General features: G+C 36.4%; 1 protein-coding gene across 3 annotated transcripts in view; it reads right to left on the bottom strand.

Moving 5' to 3' along the window:
* PDE11A (phosphodiesterase 11A) overlaps positions 1 to 22,556 on the bottom strand; it is a 141,920-nt gene that overhangs the window by 50,950 nt on the left and 68,414 nt on the right. For all 3 annotated transcript variants that reach the window (XM_057411660.1, XM_057411658.1, XM_057411659.1), the window contains exons 6-10: positions 18,077 to 18,212; positions 15,585 to 15,660; positions 14,074 to 14,141; positions 13,609 to 13,701; positions 10,057 to 10,107 (exon numbers count right to left, since the gene is read on the bottom strand). In XM_057411660.1, coding sequence (XP_057267643.1) covers positions 10,057 to 10,107; positions 13,609 to 13,701; positions 14,074 to 14,141; positions 15,585 to 15,660; positions 18,077 to 18,212 — 424 coding nt within the window. The remainder of the gene's footprint in view (positions 1 to 10,056; positions 10,108 to 13,608; positions 13,702 to 14,073; positions 14,142 to 15,584; positions 15,661 to 18,076; positions 18,213 to 22,556) is intronic.

Here is a 22,556-nt window from a genome sequence, read left to right as displayed (position 1 = left end):
GCTGTCAGCCTGTCAGCTACAAAAGGAATCCAAGCTCAGACAAAGAATAATATAAAAATGTGAAATAATATGCCATTCTTTTTTATTTATTTGAAGAATTCTTTCTTCCATGAGTTAAAACAAACAATACCGAGGTCTTACTGGGCCATGCAGGTCTCAGAAGAGTGAGCTGTCACATATAGGGCTAGTCCCAGGGAATTCCATCACCTGTATGGGGAATAATCTGCTCCTCACTAATGGCAAAAGAGCCATGATAAACCCACAGTGAAGAACTAGAGGACCATCATTCACTGAAGTAGCCCAATATTTTAAGTCATTCTGGTCAAATTTAAGCATACAAGTCTTTGCTAGATAGACTTTTCTTCCTCTTTGGAAACCTTTCCAAACATAAATTCCCATGTCTGTCACTGACTGAAACACACTACTTTATCATTTGACAAGTTTTGATTCTTTTTTTTATATCATTCATCAGATACTCCTCAGGCTTGCATGACATTTTAAATGTATTCTATGCCTTATCACTTTTTGCATGGTTATTGGCTAAATAGTGTAGCAATGTTGAACTGTATTTACTCCTCAGTGCTTTCCAGCTGACAAGAGATTCTTGTGGAGTACAGTGACTGATCAGATTGAAGGACAGACAACAGGTCTGTTGGATAATAAATCATACCTTCACTTGTGAGCAGTACTCTGTCCCCAACAATTTCTATTTCCAATTTCTTTTTCTAAGCATTCTCCCAAACTAATTGTGGTTTTGGACATAAGAACAGATGGACAAAATAGAAGACTTCCCATGTAAATAACAAAATCCACTATTTGAGAGGAGCCAAGAAGCAGCACGCTTTCTTTAAGTATGGGTAAATTAATAACCATAATTTTGTTCTTAATCCTCTGCTGAAAATTTCTGTTGTTGAAGTACCACTGTATTAGTGTGCATAATTACTAAGAAACTGAAAAACAGCCACTATTAAAAGCAATAACTCAGTAACATTTTAAGCTACTTAGACTGTTGTTTTGGTACTGAAGAAAAAATTAGAATATTTGAAAAATTCTTAAAAATTAAATCTATTTCAGCTTTACAGAAGAAGGTTTTTTTAAAAAAGTAATACAAACACCAGTTTTGACCATGCATAGAATTTTAATTTTCTGTTATTTTCAGTGCTTGAAGTTTATTACTTGTTAAGGTATTTAACAAGGAGATTTAAGCTCTGGTCTAGCGATGAAGTAGCTGATCTTAGTAATTTATTATTTAACATTTCTAGTTACTGCGTGTCTTTACTCTGCAGTCAGAATATCAATGTTGATTTTTACTTTTTTTTAAATCCTAACCCCCTTAAACTCCCTTCTTTATAGCTTAGAGTGTGAATGTACTCAGAAATTCTTCTGTTATAGCATAAACAAAAAATATTTTGCTTTTCCATATAAAAAAAATCCACAGGAAATTAGTTATTGACATACACATTATGCTCTTGCTCTGACGTAACCCACAGACCAGAATCTATTCCTTGCTAAATGAAGACTACTCCTTTAAAACATTAATTTATTGACCTGTGCTAAATTCATGAGTAAACAGAAAAAAAATGTCTGGCCATAGATATATGGTTAAACTGTGGGCTTTATCCAGCTTCCAGGCCATACCTTTCTTTCTTTTGCCTTAACTCTCTCAAATCACATATAGATCCTCAAGAGAAAGACTTTTTTGAAAAAAAGATTTACTTATCTCCTACACTACAAAATAAACTAGTTTCATGCAGCCTTTGCATCATACAAATCTTTTGGAGTCGGAAAGCAGAAGTATTGGAAGCTTTCATAGAGATGTTTTGATGTTTCTATCCCCTCTTTGTAGATGGGAAACCAAATCACAAAGAAGTGCCCTGCCCAGATGATATAACAAGACAAGGGCAAGGAACTTGCCTAGGTAGACTACAGTGGGCACATGAGGTGGATGTACTCCTCATGATTGCTATAGCCTTCCTTTACCCCACTGTAGCCAACAAAGAGAGCTAGCCTCTTCAGAGAGCATTTCAGTGCCTGAGCCTCACCAGATTAAATTGCTCCTTGTAAACTCTCCTTCCACCACATCCTGGAAGATTCATATTTCATCTTCCTGGAGGGAAGGGAACATTTTACTCTCAGAGCTCCACATTTTCACCTGGAAATAATAAATGTGGTCATTTTAGAAATACAGAAGGAATTCTTTCAGCAGCCTTTTGCAGCAATTTAATGTCGTCTTGATCAACTATGAAGCCAGTAATTTCAAATGCTGAAATTTAAACAAAAATGAATGTTTAAATTTTTTGAAAGCAAATTCAGAATTCCCATTAGCTTTTTCTATTAAATATCCCAAGAGGGTAGACACTATAATATGACACTAATCTAGTATGACAGCTACAGAAGTAATTCATGAACAGGTGCTTCTCATGCCTCTGACACGCTGAAGTCATCCCACTTTATTTATGACAAAATGCCTCATGGAAGAAATTAAAGCAAAAAACCCTCACTTCTTCCATGAACTTTCATATTGCTCTTTTATATGCCTTATTCTCAATAAAACCTATCACACTGGAACAGGTTTCATGACAGTAATAATATCTCTATGAGGAGGGCTATTGTAGTAGAAGTGCACCTGAGAATCACATCACAGGTCCCAGCACTGAGACAAGGAGCTGAAAAATAGCTTAGCAGGACAATACAGAAATGCTTCCAGGGGCAGCTGGTTGAGAAAGGAAAAGAAACAGCTCATAATAAAGCAAACAATTCAGCAAACTCAGGAGTTTTCTTCAAACCCTGCTATCTGCAATTTCTGAGATTTATGACAGCAATGATAAGTCACATTTTTCTTCATTTTAAACAGAAAAGGCATGGTTACTTTTCGGGATGATAAAAGTGATGCAAAGAATGTAGTTTCCTATTTTTTTTCCCAAGCAGTGCTGTTGGAAGGCACTAATTAATAAGGTAAGAATAGTTCTATTGTGCCAGACCAAAGGTCCTTCCAAGCCTTGTACCTTAGTTTTGAGAGCGACCAAGAGCAAGGAAGACTATTTGAATTGAGAAAACATACCTCCTTGGTGCACTCCTCTTTGGTACAGCAAGCTGCACTTCAGAGATTTCCTAAGGCAGAGATGACTGTCTTCATAGAACAGTCCTCATTTGCTTTTTCCTTGGTGTTAATTCACCATTTTAAACTCATTAAGATCTAAGATGGTAGGCCATATAGATTAACTACATGTTTACTGAAGATAAATTTTTAGTCAAATTTAAATATGTACTCTGCTAATTTCATTTGATGCCTCTAAACCTAAACACTGTATGAAAAAGACCATGAACAATCTTTCCCTACTCCTCTTCTTCATGCCGTTCCTTCTTCACTGAAATTAGAATAATATTTTAGTTTTATATATCTTTGAACTACAGAGCACTAGCCTGATGTCAACAGATGACAGCCTTGCACTTCAGAAACTAGCATAAACCCCACAGTATTTTATTTCTAATCATTATTTATTATTTTTAATAATTTCCAATGTGTATGCAGTGTGTTCCTGACTTCTTGTTTCCATGACAACTGAAGACATAGGCACATGTAAGTGTATGAAATAATGAAACACAATAAAGACCTCAGTTTCATGAATTATGAAACACCGCTTTAGGTCTTATGTGGACAGTGCACGTGGAAAAGCAGAGAAAATAAACTGTTTTGCATCTTGTGAACATGTGCATTCTCTAAAGGGAACACAGCTCAATATTAACACTTAAGCCCTGTTTACTCTCAAGGTTTCTCCTAATTTTCCCATTGTTGCTACTTTCAGTGGAACTTGAGCAGCTGGAATAGCACTGTGGAAAAGCTCAGTGCCAGCACAGACCCTCCTGTGACAGCCAAAGAGGTGTCCAGGAGTCTGTGACTCACCATGGAGGACAATCTGAAAAATCCTTAAGCACATGAATAACTTCATGCAGTTACATAGAACTGTAGATCTCTAAAGACCTGTACATGTTTCACCATATGCATGTCTGGGACCATGGCTTGTGATACTGACTGCAGTGTGATTAGGTGCCTTCCGTCCTTGGTAAACCCATGTTACCAAAGAGATCAAAACAGCAGTGTCATCAATGCATAAGAACGTCATCTTCTAGCTATATTTATTTAAATGGAAATATTCCATAAGTGGTCCAAATCAGCTTGCCTTTCTGAAATTTAATTACTGAGGAAGACTATAATGTAATTATTATAAACCACTACAAATTATTTGATTACCCGAATATAAAAGTAACAAAGATAGTTCTAAATTGAAAGAGGGCATCACAATTAAGGATGGCATAGCCTAGGAATGCTCTCCCATTCAATCCTTACAGAGACTGGAAATAAAATTAATATATAAAATGCAATTTTTCATTGTGTTACCCACCCTTATGCATTTAAAAGTGGGTATAAAATTGCAACAGCAGAAACATGAATAACAAATTCATTTTATATCATACATGTAACTCACTCCAAGTATCAAATTCACTTAGATCCACCATCTTTCAAGGATTCAGCGGTTTACACTGCCATATACAGCAGCAGTCCTAAAAGTTGTTTCCTTTTTTTGATTCAACTCTTTCCATCATTATTTATTATAAAAGCCTGAGTTTTTAAGAGACACACAAAAGCCTCCCTATATCAGGGTAGCTCTTAACTAGCCATACCTCAGGCTATGGAATTGAGAAATAGAGGAATTGTTATTCACACTGTATTTTTAATCAAAGATTCTGTGAAGTAGGTGATACATTATTATCTGTTGTGCGGCTCTCTCATGTGCTGTTTGACCTAAAAAAGGGAATCTCTCACAGGGCTATAAATAATGCATCATAGTCATTAAATATTGATCTGGCTTATACCATTCACAGCTGCACAATTACGTTAGCTTTTTAAAATAGCTTCTTGTGTATTACCCATAATAGGACAATGTTTACGTATTCTCATTGGAAATGATATTAGTTAAATTTAAAGGTGATTTGTTTGTGGGACAGCTTGCTAAGTCACAGGACTTGCTCATTACTGCCGCAAAAGTCTGTAACTCTCGCTATAAATATCCTGTCCTGGACACAATTCTGCATTCTTTACTCATGTATCTTGGCTTTCTATACTTGTCTAAAAGACGACTATTTTTAGGCTTGCAGAGCTTGCATTTCTATGAGAAGGAACACGGCACTACAGGACAATGTTATAGGATAGTATCAATTTTGGATTAATCAGTCTCGACTAGCTTTACATTTTTCTATTTCAGTAATCAAATGGTTATAGCTAAACACTTGTGCTAGTACACAATGGAGATAATGGAGTTGTCTTTTAAGTCTAAAATACAAGAGAGAACTGCATTGCCACAGTTTTTAAAATCATATTTATTTATAACTTAAAAAATCCTCCACAAGTGAATATTGATACATGTATGGTTCATTGTTGCATTACTTCAGCTTATCTTGCCAAAACTGAGTTTGAATTTAGTGTAGTTACATAGATGCAAGTGGGAAGGAAGCATTGTGATAAATCAGGCTTCAGGGAGACATTCTCAGGTAAGAAAGAAATATTTGCACTCAAGATGGAATTTTTTTTTTGTTTTACTTGCAAATGCACGTGGAAAGTAAAGTTTAATTTTTCTCTGTATATCTACAGCAACGGTATCAGAAATTCATCTATCACAGTAATGTAGCACATATCAGAAAACCTAAAAAATATAATGCAGCTTATATGAATTTAGCAGTATACCAGATATAAATTTTTCTAAGCCATCATAATCTAAATTTTAAAAAATAAAAGTTGAAAAATATTTAGCAGCAAATAAATGTAAAATCATCCAGCAACAGAGTCTAAGTGCAATATTTACTAGAGATCATATGGTTTTGTTTCAGTTGTTTTAATCCTATAAATCATCCACAAAACCCACATCTTTCCTAGAACCTGGAAGTACAGCTCATATCACAAATGCAGAAATAATGGTAGCCACCCCACAACTAATTCTGATTAATAATTAACTCCAATTCAATTGCCTGTTATTAAAACTCTACCAATTAAGCTTCTATGCTTTTCCACATTTTAAAACCTACCCATTTTCAGGAAAAAGGACTCATTTTACACTGTGTGAAAACTCAAGTTTTTATTTAACCTACATTTTTAAACTGGCATGAAGAGAGGACTGGATCTTAAATTTATACTTTTCCAGAGATGTTGCTCTATCAGAAAATACAATACTAAAGACTGACTGCCATGACTACATAGATGGAAGGTGGCAGAGGGATCATTACTATGCAATTTTACAAAATGCCAAAGCTAAAGAGAGCACCATCCTGATGAAATCAATGAAAAACTTCATATTACCCTCCTGGGGCCAGATCATCAGCTACAGAGACAAAGTTCTGAATCCAGATCTCTGCAGATCCCCTTGTGTCTAACCCAAGGGCTAAGCCCCCTCTCTGACCACTAAAACAAACTTACTGGGTTAAGGGCATGAATTTTCCATTCCCACTTCCCCTGAGCACAGGCAGTGAACCAAATGGGTGGCTCCAGCCAGATCAGCAGAGCAGCACCTGTGTCGGAGTCTCATGTTGTTTCCGCTGGCACCGGCTTCCTGATAAATGTGTGCCTGCTACCCTGTGTTAATGAATCCCAAAAGCTTTAATGCAAATAATGAAAAGGACTGGCGACATGAACTTTTACAGTAATTCACATAATTGGATTCTCTTCTGTGAAAAAAACTCCAATCATTCACTAATAGAGTAATTTCTAATCATACAAGTAGTTTTAAATTTGGCTTTCAGAGTTTTATTACTGGAAGCTATACCCTAGTACCACCAGAAGTGGGATCCCTTACAAAAATGTGCAAAACCACTGTTCAACTTGAATTTTTTATGTTGCTGCTTTGGTTTTAGACAGTTGTAGAAATCAGAGAGGGAATAGGCCAATTGCATGACATGGTTCATTATCATACACACATGTTTCACTGCTCCATACTGTGAACTTCCCTTTTTTTGAGCTCCACAACCACTGGTGCTCTGCACTTTCTCCCGTCCCAGCATCTGGAGAAAGGTATTAATTTCTTAAGGGTTTCTTCTTAAGGTGAGGGTTTTTATTTCAGACATTCTTAAGCAGAATTAATAAGAACATAAATATTATTGATTATCAGAGCTTTCCTCACAGTGATTATGGTTAATTCTTAAAAAGATACCAGGTATATTTTTGAGTTTGTGTTTTTGTGAACTCACTCAATAACAGTAGGAAATTACTGAGAAAATTTCAAGTAAAAAAAATCAACTTTAAATAGATATGCCATGCTTTCTGCAATGCAGTAAACCAATTTGCTGGTAAGAGCCAGAGGAAAAGTAAACTTCAAGTACACTTGCAATTTTTTACTTTGCATCAGGATACTCTTTATATCTTAGGAAAATAAAAAAGAATGGATAAGAAATATATTAATATTCTAAAGACATAATATGACAAAGAAGGAAATGACTTGGAAAAAAAAAAAAAGGAAGAATATGTGATTATTCCCATGCTGCTGGGGTCCAGTAACGCTATGTTTGGGGTAGTATGTTGAAAAGTTATCAACTCAAATGTATTGTCACTCCAAAGTCATTAACTACCATTAGGTCCTGTGTCAGTCAAGAGACAGTAGTGAGCTACTGGCATTACTCTCATTTAGATGTCTCTGTCATGTGAGTCTGTTACTATTCTGACTGAATCAGAACAACAGGTAAATTGTAACAGACATTTCCTCTGACATCTGCCAATAAATTACCAAAAGGAGAGGGGACAGGTTTAGCCACAAACACCCCCAGAGGGAGGAATTGTTTATTAGCCAGTCAAGTCTAGAAGATGACCCTAATATAACAAAGGGGTTATACGAATATATATACGAAATATAACAATATAACAAACAGAGAAAAGAGCCGTGATTTCAGGGTAGGATGCCCCAGGAGACCTCGGCAGGGAGACTGGCTGCCAGAGGGGTGAGACAGAAGCAATTTTATCACACAGATGGATGGCCCTCTCTGGGGATGAGCTCTCTGTCGAAGGCCCACAAGACACACTGGTCCTCCCTCTGGTTTTGTTGGGGTTTATTTTGTTTACAACCAGTTGTGCAAAGCACTAACACAGACTACCTGGCAGTCATTTTGTCAGGAACTGAAAGAGAGTCAACTGGATAATAAGGGGAAATTTTTCTTTAAAAAGTCTCTCAGCTTAGTTTAAGCACAGATTGGTTTTATTCCTCATTTTCTCATTTATCTTCTGTATAAAATTGTATCTATCAGGGATACTAATGAATAAACGCTTTTCATTTCCTTTTACCTTGTCATTAACCATTAAAGGGATAGTTACAAGCCTTCAGAATAACAAGAAGACATTCCCTACTTGGAGACCAACAAATCTATTAATGGAAACATCTGGGAAAACAAGTAGAATAGCTCCTCATCACACTAGTACCTAGGTCCAAAGAGTAACATAGCAGGCTCTTATTTCAACTCCACAGACCATGATGGAGAATTATCTTTCAATGATTGAAAGCAACCAAGAAGTATGGCCCTCTGGTATGTAGAAAAATATTGGTTGAATCCTGACAATCATAGAAGCTGTATTACAGGTGCTTATTCTAAGGTAAACTAAAAAAAACCCAAACAATCAAACCAGCAAACCAAACCAAGCAACAATAACACACCACCAAACCCACCCAGAAAATAGCAAACCCAACCCAAACCAAACCCCAACCTTAAAAAAAATTATATATGGCACTTTATCCTTTTCTTTCCCCCTTCTCTCACACAGTGTTCAGTGGTGTTTGCGCAACATAAAATATAACTTATTAAGCACACAGAAGTATTTTCTGCTGGCTACAGTGTTGGAATAATCTTCAAGGATGTATGATTGCAGCAGTAATTCAGGTACCTACTCTTCATCTTACAAAAGGGTGAGTAACTGCACCAACGACTACAATGGAGGGAGACAATATATTACACCCTTAGAACTCTGCATTGCTACCTGGTGATAGGCACAGCCAGTGTTTGGGCAATAACCTACCAACTAATAACTAACTAGTAACAGCTGCCCTTCCTTGGCTCACATAACTCAACAGTATCAGCTCTGCTAAGTCACCCAAGGCTTTCCCATTGGACCACAACCATCCGCATGGTGTGGAGATCAGGTTGCAGCTAGCCAGCCAAGTGTCAAAATAAACAAACAGCTATTTTTTAGCCGGATAGGTGACAAGGAGCCACAGCAGGGAATGCCAGCAGTGTGGGGTCACAACAGCCCTGATCTCCTTCCCAGTCTCTGAGGTACTTTGCATAAAAGAAACCAACCCTGATACCCACCACAAAAGCTTCTAAAACTGTTATGAGGAGCTCTCAACGCTTACTCCTCATAGCCAAGTAAAGCAACACCAAGTTTTCCTCAAGCAGAAAAGGACAAGCAAAGGCTGTGCTGGAATGCTGGCAGAGGTGAAAGGGCAAGGTCACTGCTCCTCCTACTCTCTGCCCCTTGGGAAGGCAGGATTCAGTGTGAACACATCATTATTGGTCCCCAGCAATGCTATATTATGCACACATCACTTTACAGTTCTGCCTGTGCTTACAGAAGTCAGAAGAGGATTTCTCACCATCACATTCAGCCTTCTAAGCCTATGCACAATCTTAATAGTGAATTCTCTGCTTTTTAAGTAAACACAGGACAGCTTCCACACTATAAGCATGTTCTTCTCATTTTCTCTAGTCTTTTCCTCACCGCCCACCATGACTTCCCTGTAGCAGGTCCTGCTGAGGAGGGCACCAAACCCACACTGATGTGCAGTTCCAGCAGCTGGTGCTGGAACAATGGTATTTTGCTGCTGTGCACCTATTACTGCAGCTCTTTATCATTTGAAAGACTTTTTCCACCTTCCCTGCCTAACAGCCTAATGTATAATACATCCTTTATAAATTAAAGTTAGTTATGATTCTCTGCTTTTGACAAAAACTTTTCTCTCAGATAATCTACATCCATTTTACTTTACCGTTTTATTTTCAGAAATAACTAAAAACTTAAATCCTTACCTTAAATTTGTCAACTTCTGCCTTTGAACATGTTGCATGATAAGATAACACCTGCCCCAGAGCAAAAGATAAAAACAAATTTTTATAAGCTTGATAAGTAGAAATAATAGGGCTCCATACTGCAGTCTAATCAAGGATATTTAAAACAAATTTAATTAATATTTGGGCATGGTAATTCAGTTCTGAATGTCAGCATATAATAACTAATTGCAGATTATCAGGTATACATTTGGCATTTATGTTGCAGGGAATTTTATAGGGAATCATGGACAGTAAACAATTTAATATTATAGGCATTCCTACATTGTTCTCCTGTTCCACAATAAAAAGAATTTGATGTAAAAATAATAGTAGATTTACAGACTTTAAATAATGCCTTTTTCAATACTGTAAAGCCTTATGCCTTTGCTAGTGACGCATCACTGCATGTAAATTAGCACCTTTATATTATGCCCGACATGCTTGTCAGTACCATTTTGGAGATGAAAGCATCAAATAAAATGCACAAAGTACTGTACACCTCCTCTGATTACCTGCATGTATGCATACATTTACATGGAATACATAATATCCCTATGTGGCAATAATAACATTGAACAACATCCCAAAAGGTGCAAGAGCCATCCTGTGAACTGGACCCACCAAGGTCTGACTGTGTGTGGGGGATGAGGCTCTTGTCCTTGAGGGAGCTCACAGAGCCAGAACACTCCTAGCAAGGACAGGTCCTCCTCACCGTACAAACATCCTATCTACTTAGTGCTAAAGCTTTGATATATATTTCTTATTTTGAAATTGTTTTCATCTGTGAATGTCTCTGTTACTCGTATAAATACCTAAGCCTATTTCAAATGCCCTTGGCTTTCCTTGTGGGAATAAGTCCCAAGATATATTTACTCATATCAATTTTAGAGGTGTCATCTTTTACAGTAACAGGAAATCATTCCTGCACTATGAAAGAATAAATAACAATAACAAACACCAATTCATGTTTTGTCCCTTGGTTTACTTTCTGTAACTCCACATCATGTCCTTCCTCTAACAGTATCTATTTTTCTGTCCAACCATATTGCAGCTTCTCTCAGAAATCTATAAGATTAGTTAAATTATGTTTTCTACTATGACAGATAACATTTTATACTAAAATTCTTGTGAAGATTCTCCTTTACCTGCATTCATTGTATCCCTCTAGATCTCTAGTCTTCCTTAATATTGACTATTGTAATCTTTTAAACATTGATTAATTTTGTCTCCTTAATATATAAAATACTATTCAGCCTAGCTTTGAGCCATCCTACTTCATGCCTACATGGCATCCTACTTTCAACCTTCCCTGATCATTTATTTCCATTTTGATCTTCTCTTTATTAGTCAACCTTCTGAGAATTCTCTGTGAAAAAGAGTACCTGTATATCTGGATAAGAATCTTATTACAGCATATATCAAGTTGATTTATTTTACATCCAATATGAATGTCATTTCAAATGCCACTCATTGCCATCCTACCTAAATACACAACTACTATTATTCTATTACTGAAAAATGGTTTTGCAGTACTTCAGCATACACCATTCTTTTGTTCAGTACTTTGCTCTGTCTTCAATCACTTTACACAAACATTATCACAAGTTGTTGCTCATTTATAGAAAGAATTACTCTTCACTGAAGCACAGTGACTATATCAAACCTGTAATCTACATTCAAGATATACGAGTCTTTTCTTGACCAAAGAAACAAGCTGTATTTTAAAACAAGAAAATCGTATTTCATTGATTTTAGTAGTAAATGACAAATTTCTGTGTTAACATTGATCACTATGTATCTGAGTGCGATATCTGGCATTGCCTGTTTTTTTGCCAGGAGGAATATTCATTCTAAGGTGTCATATTGCACAAATATCTGGTGCGTATGAGGGCTTCTAGTATTTCATTACTATGGTATGTAAAGAATAAGGAATCTTGCAGAAGTCCTAAAAAGGAAAGTTTTTAACATTTCTTCCTAAGTGAATACATATACATGGGTAATAAAAAAAAGTCAAGGATGTTTTCTAACACAAACAGTCCTATTGACTTCAAAAAGCCTTAACATGCCTATATGCTTTACAGAGTAGATCTCCAATACATAGATAAATATCTCCAACTCTAAAGCAAAATAAAACTATACAATTATAGCATCTTCACAGCAATCCAGTTTGGTTTGCTTTTTGTTTTAATAGCGAGAAATTCATATCTCAGTCAGGCCAATGCTGGCTTTGCGATTTTCATTGTAATGGTGGGTGCTGTGTAAATTCAAAGGAGTTACAGTTAAAGGGTGCAGCTGGATCATTTTCTTCTCTTATCACATATAAAATATAAAACAATACTGAAATCTTAGCAACATTACCCATTCATCAGAGGAATCATAGAATCATAGAACAGTTAGGGTTGGAAAGGACCTCAAGATCATCATGTTCCAACCCCCCCTGCCATGGGCAGGGACACCTCACACTAAACCATATCACCCAAAGCCTCGTCCAACCTGGTCTTGAATCTTTTAAGATTAATCAGTTTTGCATAATGCTTTTCTAAAAGATCTTAAATTTCATTCAAACCATTCTTAATTACTGTTTAAGCAGGACTAACGTAGATTTGTAAAGCTATCCTCAAAACTCCATGCTTTGTTCTCACCAAGATTATTTTTAATATGATTATGCTTAAAGCCTACAGAATATAGTAGATAAGAATAGTGTTTTATTGTTGAATCAGCTTATAGAAGATCAAATAATATTTCTTAAAAAATGTTCTGTATTTTAGTTTGTTCTATAGGAGCTGGCAGATTTCCATTTTTCATGAATGGTAGCAGGTGGCATAAACAGGAAAAGAAATTCATACCAAAGGCAACAGGTAAAAAAAAAAAAAGAGAAAGCTTCTCATCCATTTAGCTATTCTAGAAGTATTTTCCGGAAAGACGTGATGTGTTGGAAAATGCCAGGACTTTGCATTATGTATTAGCCCTGGCCAACCGCAGAGCTCTTGCTTAGCTTCCAGCCATCCTGTTTGGACTTTATTCTGGTCAGACATATATCCATATAAGGATTCAGTAGATGTTGCTTTTGATACTAAGAAACCCTATGACAATAGTCACTATTTTCAAATTTGTCCTTTCACAGAGTGTTTTACTTATACTTTACAGCATTAGAAAAACAACACTAAGCTACCTAAAATATCAAATTCGAAGGAATTTTCAGATACAGATGGACAAAAAAATACATGTAATGCTTGGATTCATTCCCACACTTACTCCTATAAGAAACTAGCTTCTCTATCATCACTGTCCCACCCTTGTAATGTAAAAATCAAATGAAATAATCCATGTTCAAAATTACTCAAGCTGTGCATGAGTTCCACAGCTAAGCATACTCTGAGAACATTTCCCTTCAGCATTACCTTAATAACACTCAGATGCAGAGATATATATATATAAAATGATGCTAACTACAATAAATTCAGAAGCAGTAGGTTCCTTTGCATGTGATGCTTATGAGCAAGAAAAGGTTTCAATAAGATGTGCACATACGTCAAGAGCCACAGACTGTTTTGCCCAGGATTTCTTCACTTGGTCATACATAATTGTGTTGTTGATGCCCAGGCCACAAAAAATAACAAAAGCCTAAAATTAGAAAGAGAAAAATAAAAGAAAGTCAATTATAACTCAATTATAATACAGACACAAAGATGAATGTTGGCTTAATAATGAAAAGGAATCATGTGGAAATACTAGGAATAATCATGGTTAGGTTATCTTGAAAATTCAGGTAAGTCACTGGCTTCAACAAGATGAGAAAGAACAGATGCAAGAAACTTGTTTTAATTAGGATGTAACCTTATTAAGTGAGGAGTTGTGAGAATTAATGTCAAACCACAAATGCAGACAACGTATTCTTTCCCCCCTCCCTAGAGTAGCCTGAAGTAGCATTACCTAGAAATACCAAATTCTGCTGAAAAGTAGTAGGTTATTGCAACAAAATTGAATGCCTCTTACTTCAAACAGTCGCTGGTCAGCATCGTCAAAGGGTTTCCCATCAAGCCTGTTCAACACTTGAGCTACCCCTTTAGAAAGAATGCATATGAATTATAATCTTCAATCATTAATTCACAATGCAGGATATTTTATTCATTGGTAACATTTAAAATGCATCTTTCAAACTGAAAAGCAACACTGCAAGTATTTATACTCAAAATCAATAAACAGACATAAACATGTCAAAGTCTGATTGTTTTGATACCAGGACTCAGTTTATTAAACTGTTATTCTTTACTGTCCAAGTATAATATTTCAAATTCAGAAGTTACAACACTTTTCACAAAATGTTGATGATCTCTTCGGGAAAGAACCTGAGCATGTTGCTAACAGCAATTATGTAAGCTGTCCTAGCAATTTCGAGTTTCTAATATAATTTGCTGAATCAATACTTTCATTCCTAAAATCTTAGTTGGTTTAGCATCACCTGTGTATTGAAGTCCTTTTTTAACACATACCTGGTCCATTAATTTACTGAAACAAAGAAAAAGAAATCCTTAAAACTTAGCATCCAAAGCTCTTGTCTCTAGCTGAACTAAAATTAAATTCCACATTTCTATTTCATTTAGTTATACTATGCCCTTAGAAAAATACTGCAAGATCTATCAGCAGTTAAGGGATCAGGTTTTTTCTACTTTTTTAAGGTAATACTTCACAGCAAACAATGAGTCATATTCTCAAAAGACTCAATTCCTACATCATCTTTGCTGAATAAGCTCAAAGATCCCGATCCTGCATGGCACTGAGTGCCTTCAGCAATGCACTACTGATATCAGCTCTTGCTGACAGCCACAATACACAGGGGTGTAAGTCTTGCCCTGACGGTTTGAATTGCTATTGCTCTGACTTGAATTCTACTGTGGAAAGTTAACTGAAGAATGTGGCACTGTTGTTTACAAATGGCGAACCTTCTTGTGCCAAAAGCAGGTAATAATGCAGGGAAAACTTCAGGTGTATCACAGCTGGGAAGCATCATACCAATAAAACTCTGTCATGTCCTGATCCAGCGTACACCACTGCCACAGGCAGCTCTGAGCTGCCACACTCTCTGGTAGGACTTCCCTTGACTGCCATTTATTTTTAAAGAGGGCAATGTCCACTTTACCTGACTGTAGGAACAGTTGTCTGAGTTGTGTACAAAAAAACGGAGACCCCAGAGAAATACCAAAGCATATAAAAAAGTTTTTCACTAATATTACAATTTCTGGTTTCATCTTATTAGTCTTCAAGTTTCAATACAATATATAACTGAGCAATGACACAGGGAGAAAGCTTAATAAGTCCATAGGGCATCCTAATCAAAACATCGCTTCCTGGATACTTAGCATGCATCCTAGGTACTGTAACTTCTTAACAATATTTGGGGGGGGGGGGGGGTTGGAAAGAAGAAGAAGAAAAAGGAACATAAAAGTAAAGGACAGAATTAAATGTACATCTGCACAAAAAACGATGTGCCGTGAGGAATGTCTTACCAATTATTTGGTGGCTGCTGTTCCATATAGGAACACACAGAACAGACCGTATATGAAACCCAGAAATCTGGTCAGCCTGAAACACAGAAACAAGAGCTCCCATTAGGGAAGGTATCATCTGCAGCCTTTTACATTCTAGTAGTAGAAAAGTCAAGGAGTAAGCTTACACTTACAAATATCCTTCCAATATGGATCAGCCTTCACCCAGAAAAAAATTCTGCTGAAACCTCATTCACATTTAGATTAACCAAGACACATAAGGATTATTCTAAAAGTTGCCAAAGAAAATACAAACATTGCCATCTTTGCCACAGAAATCTTACACTATTTGAATCTGATTTGGAATTAAAGACAAACTACAGTTGAGGCAATGTCCAGTCAATTTCTGGATTACTCACAGTGGTGAGTTGTGACAATCTCCATGGAATAACTGAGCTTTAGAAATACTCTTTCCAATCATCAAAATGAAATTGGATTTAGCTATAAGAAGCAGTTTACAAGAAATGCATTTTCAGAAGAAAAGCAAGAGTAAGTAGTGAATTGTGCAGTAGTGCAAGCTATGCAAGGATGGGGTCAAACCAAAGATTTGATATTTTCTATGTAAGTTTAATTGATCCTGTAGTTCTGAAAAGTATTTTCTGCCTCATTTGTTGTTTTCTACCTAATATAGTATAAAACTTAGAAATTTATTCCACGTGCCACAGATTTTTTTTCTACAGCTTTATTCTTTATAGTCATTGCTGCAAAATTTGAAGAATATAATGCATCTTTTTCAGAAGAGCTTAGAGAGTGGGAGGAGCCCATTCATAGGAAACCAGGATATGTTCTCATACTAAAACTGTCAGTGCTACAGGCAATCTATAATGGAAGAAAAGTACTAGACCAGCAATAATTCATATACTGGAGGCAGGATAGGATCACTGTGATCTCCCAGCTAGCAAAAAGATGTAACTCGGGTTTTAACTAGAGTGCTGCTTATTTGTACATACTCAGAACTCATTACTAAAATCAGCACGGAGTGCCGCCTAAAATCCATGGGTATGAGAGAAAAATTGCCTCAAATTTATATCTTCAGATATGAACTCAATGAAAATACTTCAGCATTGACTTATTGATGAATGAGTTGAAAACTGAGCATCAACATTTGAAAATGACAATTAGTGTTCTGGGGAAAAAAAGAGACTTTTTTATAGAAGCAGAGAACAGAATAAGAAAACAGTATGTTAGTAACTACAGATATGATCCTATTTAAGTCACAGGGGTTAATACGTTTCTCTTACTACACTTGGCTGTAGAAATAATTGCCACAACTGACTCTGAGAATTAAATTTTCATAGGAACCCACCAATAGAAAAGAATTACTGCCCTTTGTATTGTTTTCCTTTTTCTCTTTATAAATTGGGCAGTGCCTCTAACTCAGAAAGGACTGTGAAGCAAATAAGAGATGGCTGAATTAATTAGGATATGATATATTACAAATACAACCGCACATGTATCAGGAACAGATGTGTTTTACTTTAGCATATCTCTTTGGCAAGAAATAGACCCCAGGCATTAATTGTATTTTTTGAAATTCTAAGCAAATTAGTAGCAACACAGTTTTCTTGTACACTTTTACAGCAGGCCTCTGTTTTTCTTCTTTTGACAAATTCTGCTGGTTTGAGTGATAAACCCTTTAATGACACATGGAATGAAAGCGGACCCAAGCAAACTCTCAATATGAAACACATCCAAGCGCACTTATTGAGTAATATGATTTAGCAAACTTGCTGACCAAGGCTCTCCACTGATTAATGTGCTGCCCAATGGCTGGCCAAGTCCCCCATAGGAATACTATTTCACTGGATAGAATTCAGTGAAGATTTTGTCCTTCCATATGTCTCTGACATTCATTTAGGTGTTAAGTATACATATATCCTTTTAAATGTACCTACACCTTCCTAACTGAGGCTGGAATGAAAACCTTAGGATACAAACACAACTTTTATTAGGAGTGGTATGCATCTTGGAGAAATAACTAATCCAGAGTGCATATTTTATTTGTGCAAATTAAAAGGTTAGTTGGCCAAATTAAATCACAAACATTTGTTCCTCTAGATACCGTTTCTGTTTACTCTCTGTATGTGTACAGTTCCAGTCACCCCAACAACTAACAATGATGGTGCTGCTTATGCTGAACACCAGCAGCTGAATATTCAGCAATAAAAATCAGTTTGCATGAATATCAAATCATTTGTTAGAGGAAGGTATCATTTATAAATAGGGAAAGAAGTGAATCCTGGACAGATTAAGTAACTGCATAAAGTCATACACTAGTTCAGTGGCCTGTTTATAGCCATGTCAACATCAGCAGACCAGGAGGACATACTGGACAAATAATTCAAAATAAATATTCACACTTCACAGGCATTTGGCTATAACAGTAAAATGGTGTTATATTAGTTGCAATGCTAAAAATACGATGTATATTTGGATTTCTAAAAATCTCTTACTTCAGCATCAAAGCGAGGATCCTGATAGGCATCACTGATGTTCACAGGGAGACCTGTGGACGCTACGAGTTCAGCAATGCTATTATTTATTAGCCAGTCAGAATAAGACGATGATTTCTCCACGTTGTCCTTGAAACTATCAAAAGGCATGGCAAGGTAAGACAAGAATACAGTCAGTGTTGTTTGGAAGTCCAGCATGTCTTATAGGCATATTCATAGGAAGAACAGAACCATTCACAGTTATTAATGGTTAACAAACATTATCTGTGGAGCAATAATTTAGTATTTATTGAAATGGTACATCAAAAAATCTCAACACAATTCTTTATGGTTAAAATATCATTGGTCTCACAAATAAAGTAAATACAATCTTTAATGAAGAAATGCATTTACATGTGAATCAAAGAGTGGGATTATGTTCCAAGCTTCTGTGGGATACAGGCCTGCTCACAAAAAGCAACCAGTTCTAAATAATATTTTCTGTAGTGCTACCTGAAAGTATATAATCTTGGGAATTTATTTTTTCAAATTAGTCTAATAGTTTGTGGTACTTTTAATTCACACGTCCAATGGCTATCCTGTCAAGGGAAATGCTATTTTTTTAGATCATGGTCTGAAATGCCAGACCTGAATGGCTGAAGAAGGGATCATCGAATAAGTCTTAAAAATCAATAATGTAAGTGTGCTGCAGCAGGTGGATCCAAGTAGATACACAGTACATGACGTTTTTCTTTCTTTTTTTTCCCTGGCTGAGCTACTGACACATCTACCGAGGGGCTAGACAGATGTCAGTAAATGAGCATAAGACTCTAGAATTATGGGCTCAACTCACCACACTCCACTGCTGCTTCTGCAGGAAACCACACAGGCATTAAAGTCCTCACTTTAAGCCTCATCCAATCATCAAGGAAATTCTCACAGACTTATTGCAGACAGGTTTTTGACATTGTCTAGGTGTAGCTATTCATGCACGAATAAACGAATGCGTGTTGTCTTAGTTTAAGAAGAAATTTTCAACGTTGCTTAGAAAAAAAGTGAGTCTGAGCAGACATGAAGAAGACTAGAATAGTTTGAAGCTTCAAAGTAATGCCCATGAATGAAAGAAGGATGCATAGTACAATGCTTGAAAGGCTCAATCAAAGTGAAAGGATTGATTTTTACTGGCTGCACTGATTTTCTGGAGACTAATTCAACTAAGTTGCTCATTTGAAAGAAAACTCAAAAAGACTATAAATAAATATACTAATAATGATTTACACAAATAAATCTAAGTGTTAGCAACTTTCATTTGCGCTAAACATTTTGAGTGACTGCAATACATCTTATATGTATACTTTGACAAGAATCTTTACATAAATATACTGTTTTCTGAGCTAAGTAAAAAATTCAGTTTTATAATTTAAAATTTCTCAGGAGACCAATACTTGAGAAATAAAAAAAATCTTGACAGATAAGGATCTAATTTCAAATGCGCAGCTCCCAGTTCATACTTTAAAAATCTGGGGGATATTATTATTATATAAGACACTTTAAATTGGAACTGCATTATGGGTGCCAAGCACTTTATGCAGCAAATAAATTCAAGTAAAAGAAAGAAGACATCAGTCAGGAAGAAGTTTTGAAAGTGTGTTCTACTACGTTGTCTCCATTCCTAACAAGGGCTTTACAACTACACTCTGGAAGAGAGGCACTCAGCTTTCACTAGGAAGAAAAATCAATGATTAATTTTGATGCAAATCACAGCCAGCTGGTGCTCTCTCCATCCTTAGCAGCGCAGAACACACCAAAGCAACAATTTTCTCCAAACTGTGGAAAGCCGCGAATCCTGCTGGACTGATGCAGGCAGCTTCATGCCACCATCTCCCACACCCTAGCAGGAGCAACACATACCATGCAGGAGAGCGAACTCTGCTGCTCAAGGGCACTGCGCAGTGCTGCAGGGTCCTTTATACAGCTGCTTGCCTTGCTGTCTCCCCGAGTATCCCTGGCACAGATGGCAGAAAGTACAGTAGGGAAGTGGTACAGCCAAAGTCATGGGTACCTTCAATCCTCTCTAAGCAGTGACATGAACCTTTCCACCTCCTAGGACTAGAAGATCACAAAGGTGCCTTACAAAGCATAAAAATACTGCAGGAAATGGGGCAATACTGAGCATACATAATCCCAGAGTCTGGTGGTGAAACAGTAGTAGCAGAGATTTCAACACTTTCTCTGTCCTAAGCCAACTGACAGAGATATTTTCTCCCACACAACCCACATTCTGGCTCATGACCATAACCAGTGCTACCGAGGTTAGACAGCTGTAATCTCAGCTACATCAACTGCCAAAATGACTTCTGTGCAGGAAAGACATAGCCCACAGCACCCTCCCTTGAGTTCATACTCATCTAGAATACATCAGAACTGAACTCTCAAGGCTTCTAACGTTTGTATAATCTTAAAAGGGAAAGAAAATTTAGGAGACTTGGCAAACCTCTACTTCAAGAACTAAATGGCAAAAACAAGAGCATCAGTGTGCCATAATGGATGATAAACAAACTTGATCATGGTGTGTGCTGGAAAATTGCAAATTGAACAGATAAATGCCAATGTGGTTTTGCAAGGTATTTCTTTACAACCAACAGCAAAGAAAAAAAGATATGAGTATTCATTGTATTATTTAGGGACTAAACATTTGAGCTGCTATTAGCTAGATGGAGGAAGGGCAGAAGAAAAGCCTATTTCTTCTAAAACTGTATAAGAAAATATTTTGGGACATTAAAAGTTATATTGTCCTTGGACAATATCTCTTTCAGATAAAACTTGTAACTAGAACTATGCCTATAATCTCTTTAAATTTCCACTAAAATTTCAAAGAAATAATATTTATCTTCACTGGTGTAATGCTGAAAAAACTCATCTTGTTATTTTTTGCCACATGAAATGTCTCATGACTTTACATCATTTGTGGCTATAGAATGCAGAATGAAAAGGGCAAAACTCCCTAGAAAAGTGCTCAAATGTCAAGGGCTCGCGGCATTGTTCTATATCCTAAATAACCTTTATTTTCCCACTGTAGTGAAAATAACTCGATCTGTGCCTGTGCTAGATCCGAATGTGACATCATATCTGTCAGTCTAACCTTGGTCTTTGTAAAACCCACTTCATTCTTGACTGGATGAAAAATGAAAGAAAAAGCAATAAATATATTGAGAGGCACAGAAATATACGTTTATAAACCTTATGAAGACTAGCTACCAGATTACATGTATTTATTCATGTCTCAGAATAAAGTTAAAATAATCTTGACTACATGCAGAGCAGACTACTACAAATTGCTTTTTGGTAACATGCTAATATAACTATGGTAACAAGAAATGAGCCAGCTTGGTTATCTTGACACCACTCCACATTGTTTTGACTAATCTGGCTACAGATCAAGTTTCAGAAAAACAGGAACAGCCACCACATCCCTTGATTCATACTCCTGTCCCTGAACAAAAGGAATGTATTTTCACCCATTTAATTGACCTAGGAAAGACCAACTGCTACTCTGAAGTTCTTTGTCAAAAGCAGCAACTTGTTATTCCCAATATTATTTATTCATATTTAAACTTTCCTAATTTTTATCATTTGTTTTCCTTTTCCATTTTTCTCACCATTCCCATCTCTCAATTAATGCATAGGGCAGAGAAGAGACCTAGATTCTACCCATCTTTCTGTAGGGCCCTGAACACTGCTGTCAGCTTGCCCACCTTAAAAATCATGCCATCCATTTTTGTAGTGCTGCAAGATCAATCCATGAAAAGCATTAAGAATTATGACCAGTCAATGTGCACATTAACCTTAATGAAGTGGTAGCTTCTTATTACGCTGGACATGGAGAAATATAGCACAAAAGAAGGCAAATTACCCCAAATATTTTTAGAAGGTGCTTAAAGGGCTTAAATATGGCAAAGCACAAAATAATCTTCAAGTTTGCTATGATATAGATAGCAAGTTGAATGGAAGGCCAGGTTATTCATTATGGCAGCCTTTTGAAACAGAAAATTCTAATTCAGAATCAGTATTGATTTGCATAAAACATGCATGCTAATCACTGAGTTTGGGCCCCAAAAGATGGGAGGAACCTTCTCACAGTAGCACTGAATGTTCGTCCACTTGTTTAGTATGTTGGACATTTTATGTGAACTGCTACCAGTTGTATTACCTTGTAGGACTTAATACAGCAACCCCACATAAACAAAAAGTTCTTCCTACTACTACTTAGTATTATCCCTTTATCAATGTTTAAATACAGATATTACTAACAAAATATTTACTTCTATTTTGACTGGGCTCCCAAAGAAGATTTAGTCAGAACATCATAATTTCTGGGAAATACACATTCCCTGAGGTTTTTAGGATTTCCAACTTGACAGCAAGAGCAGAAATAAAATTTTACTTTAAACCTTTCAACACAACTGTAATGAGGCATTTTGTAAGAGACCAACAATCTAAA

Source organism: Pezoporus wallicus, unplaced genomic scaffold (genome assembly GCF_028554395.1).
Source record: "Pezoporus wallicus isolate ANWC-B61680 ecotype Strahan unplaced genomic scaffold, APGP_CSIRO_Pwel_v1 contig_6732, whole genome shotgun sequence".
NCBI lineage: Eukaryota > Metazoa > Chordata > Aves > Psittaciformes > Psittacidae > Pezoporus > Pezoporus wallicus.
Note: the sequence above shows the minus strand (reverse complement) of the source record. Positions and strands in the feature narration are given on the sequence as shown.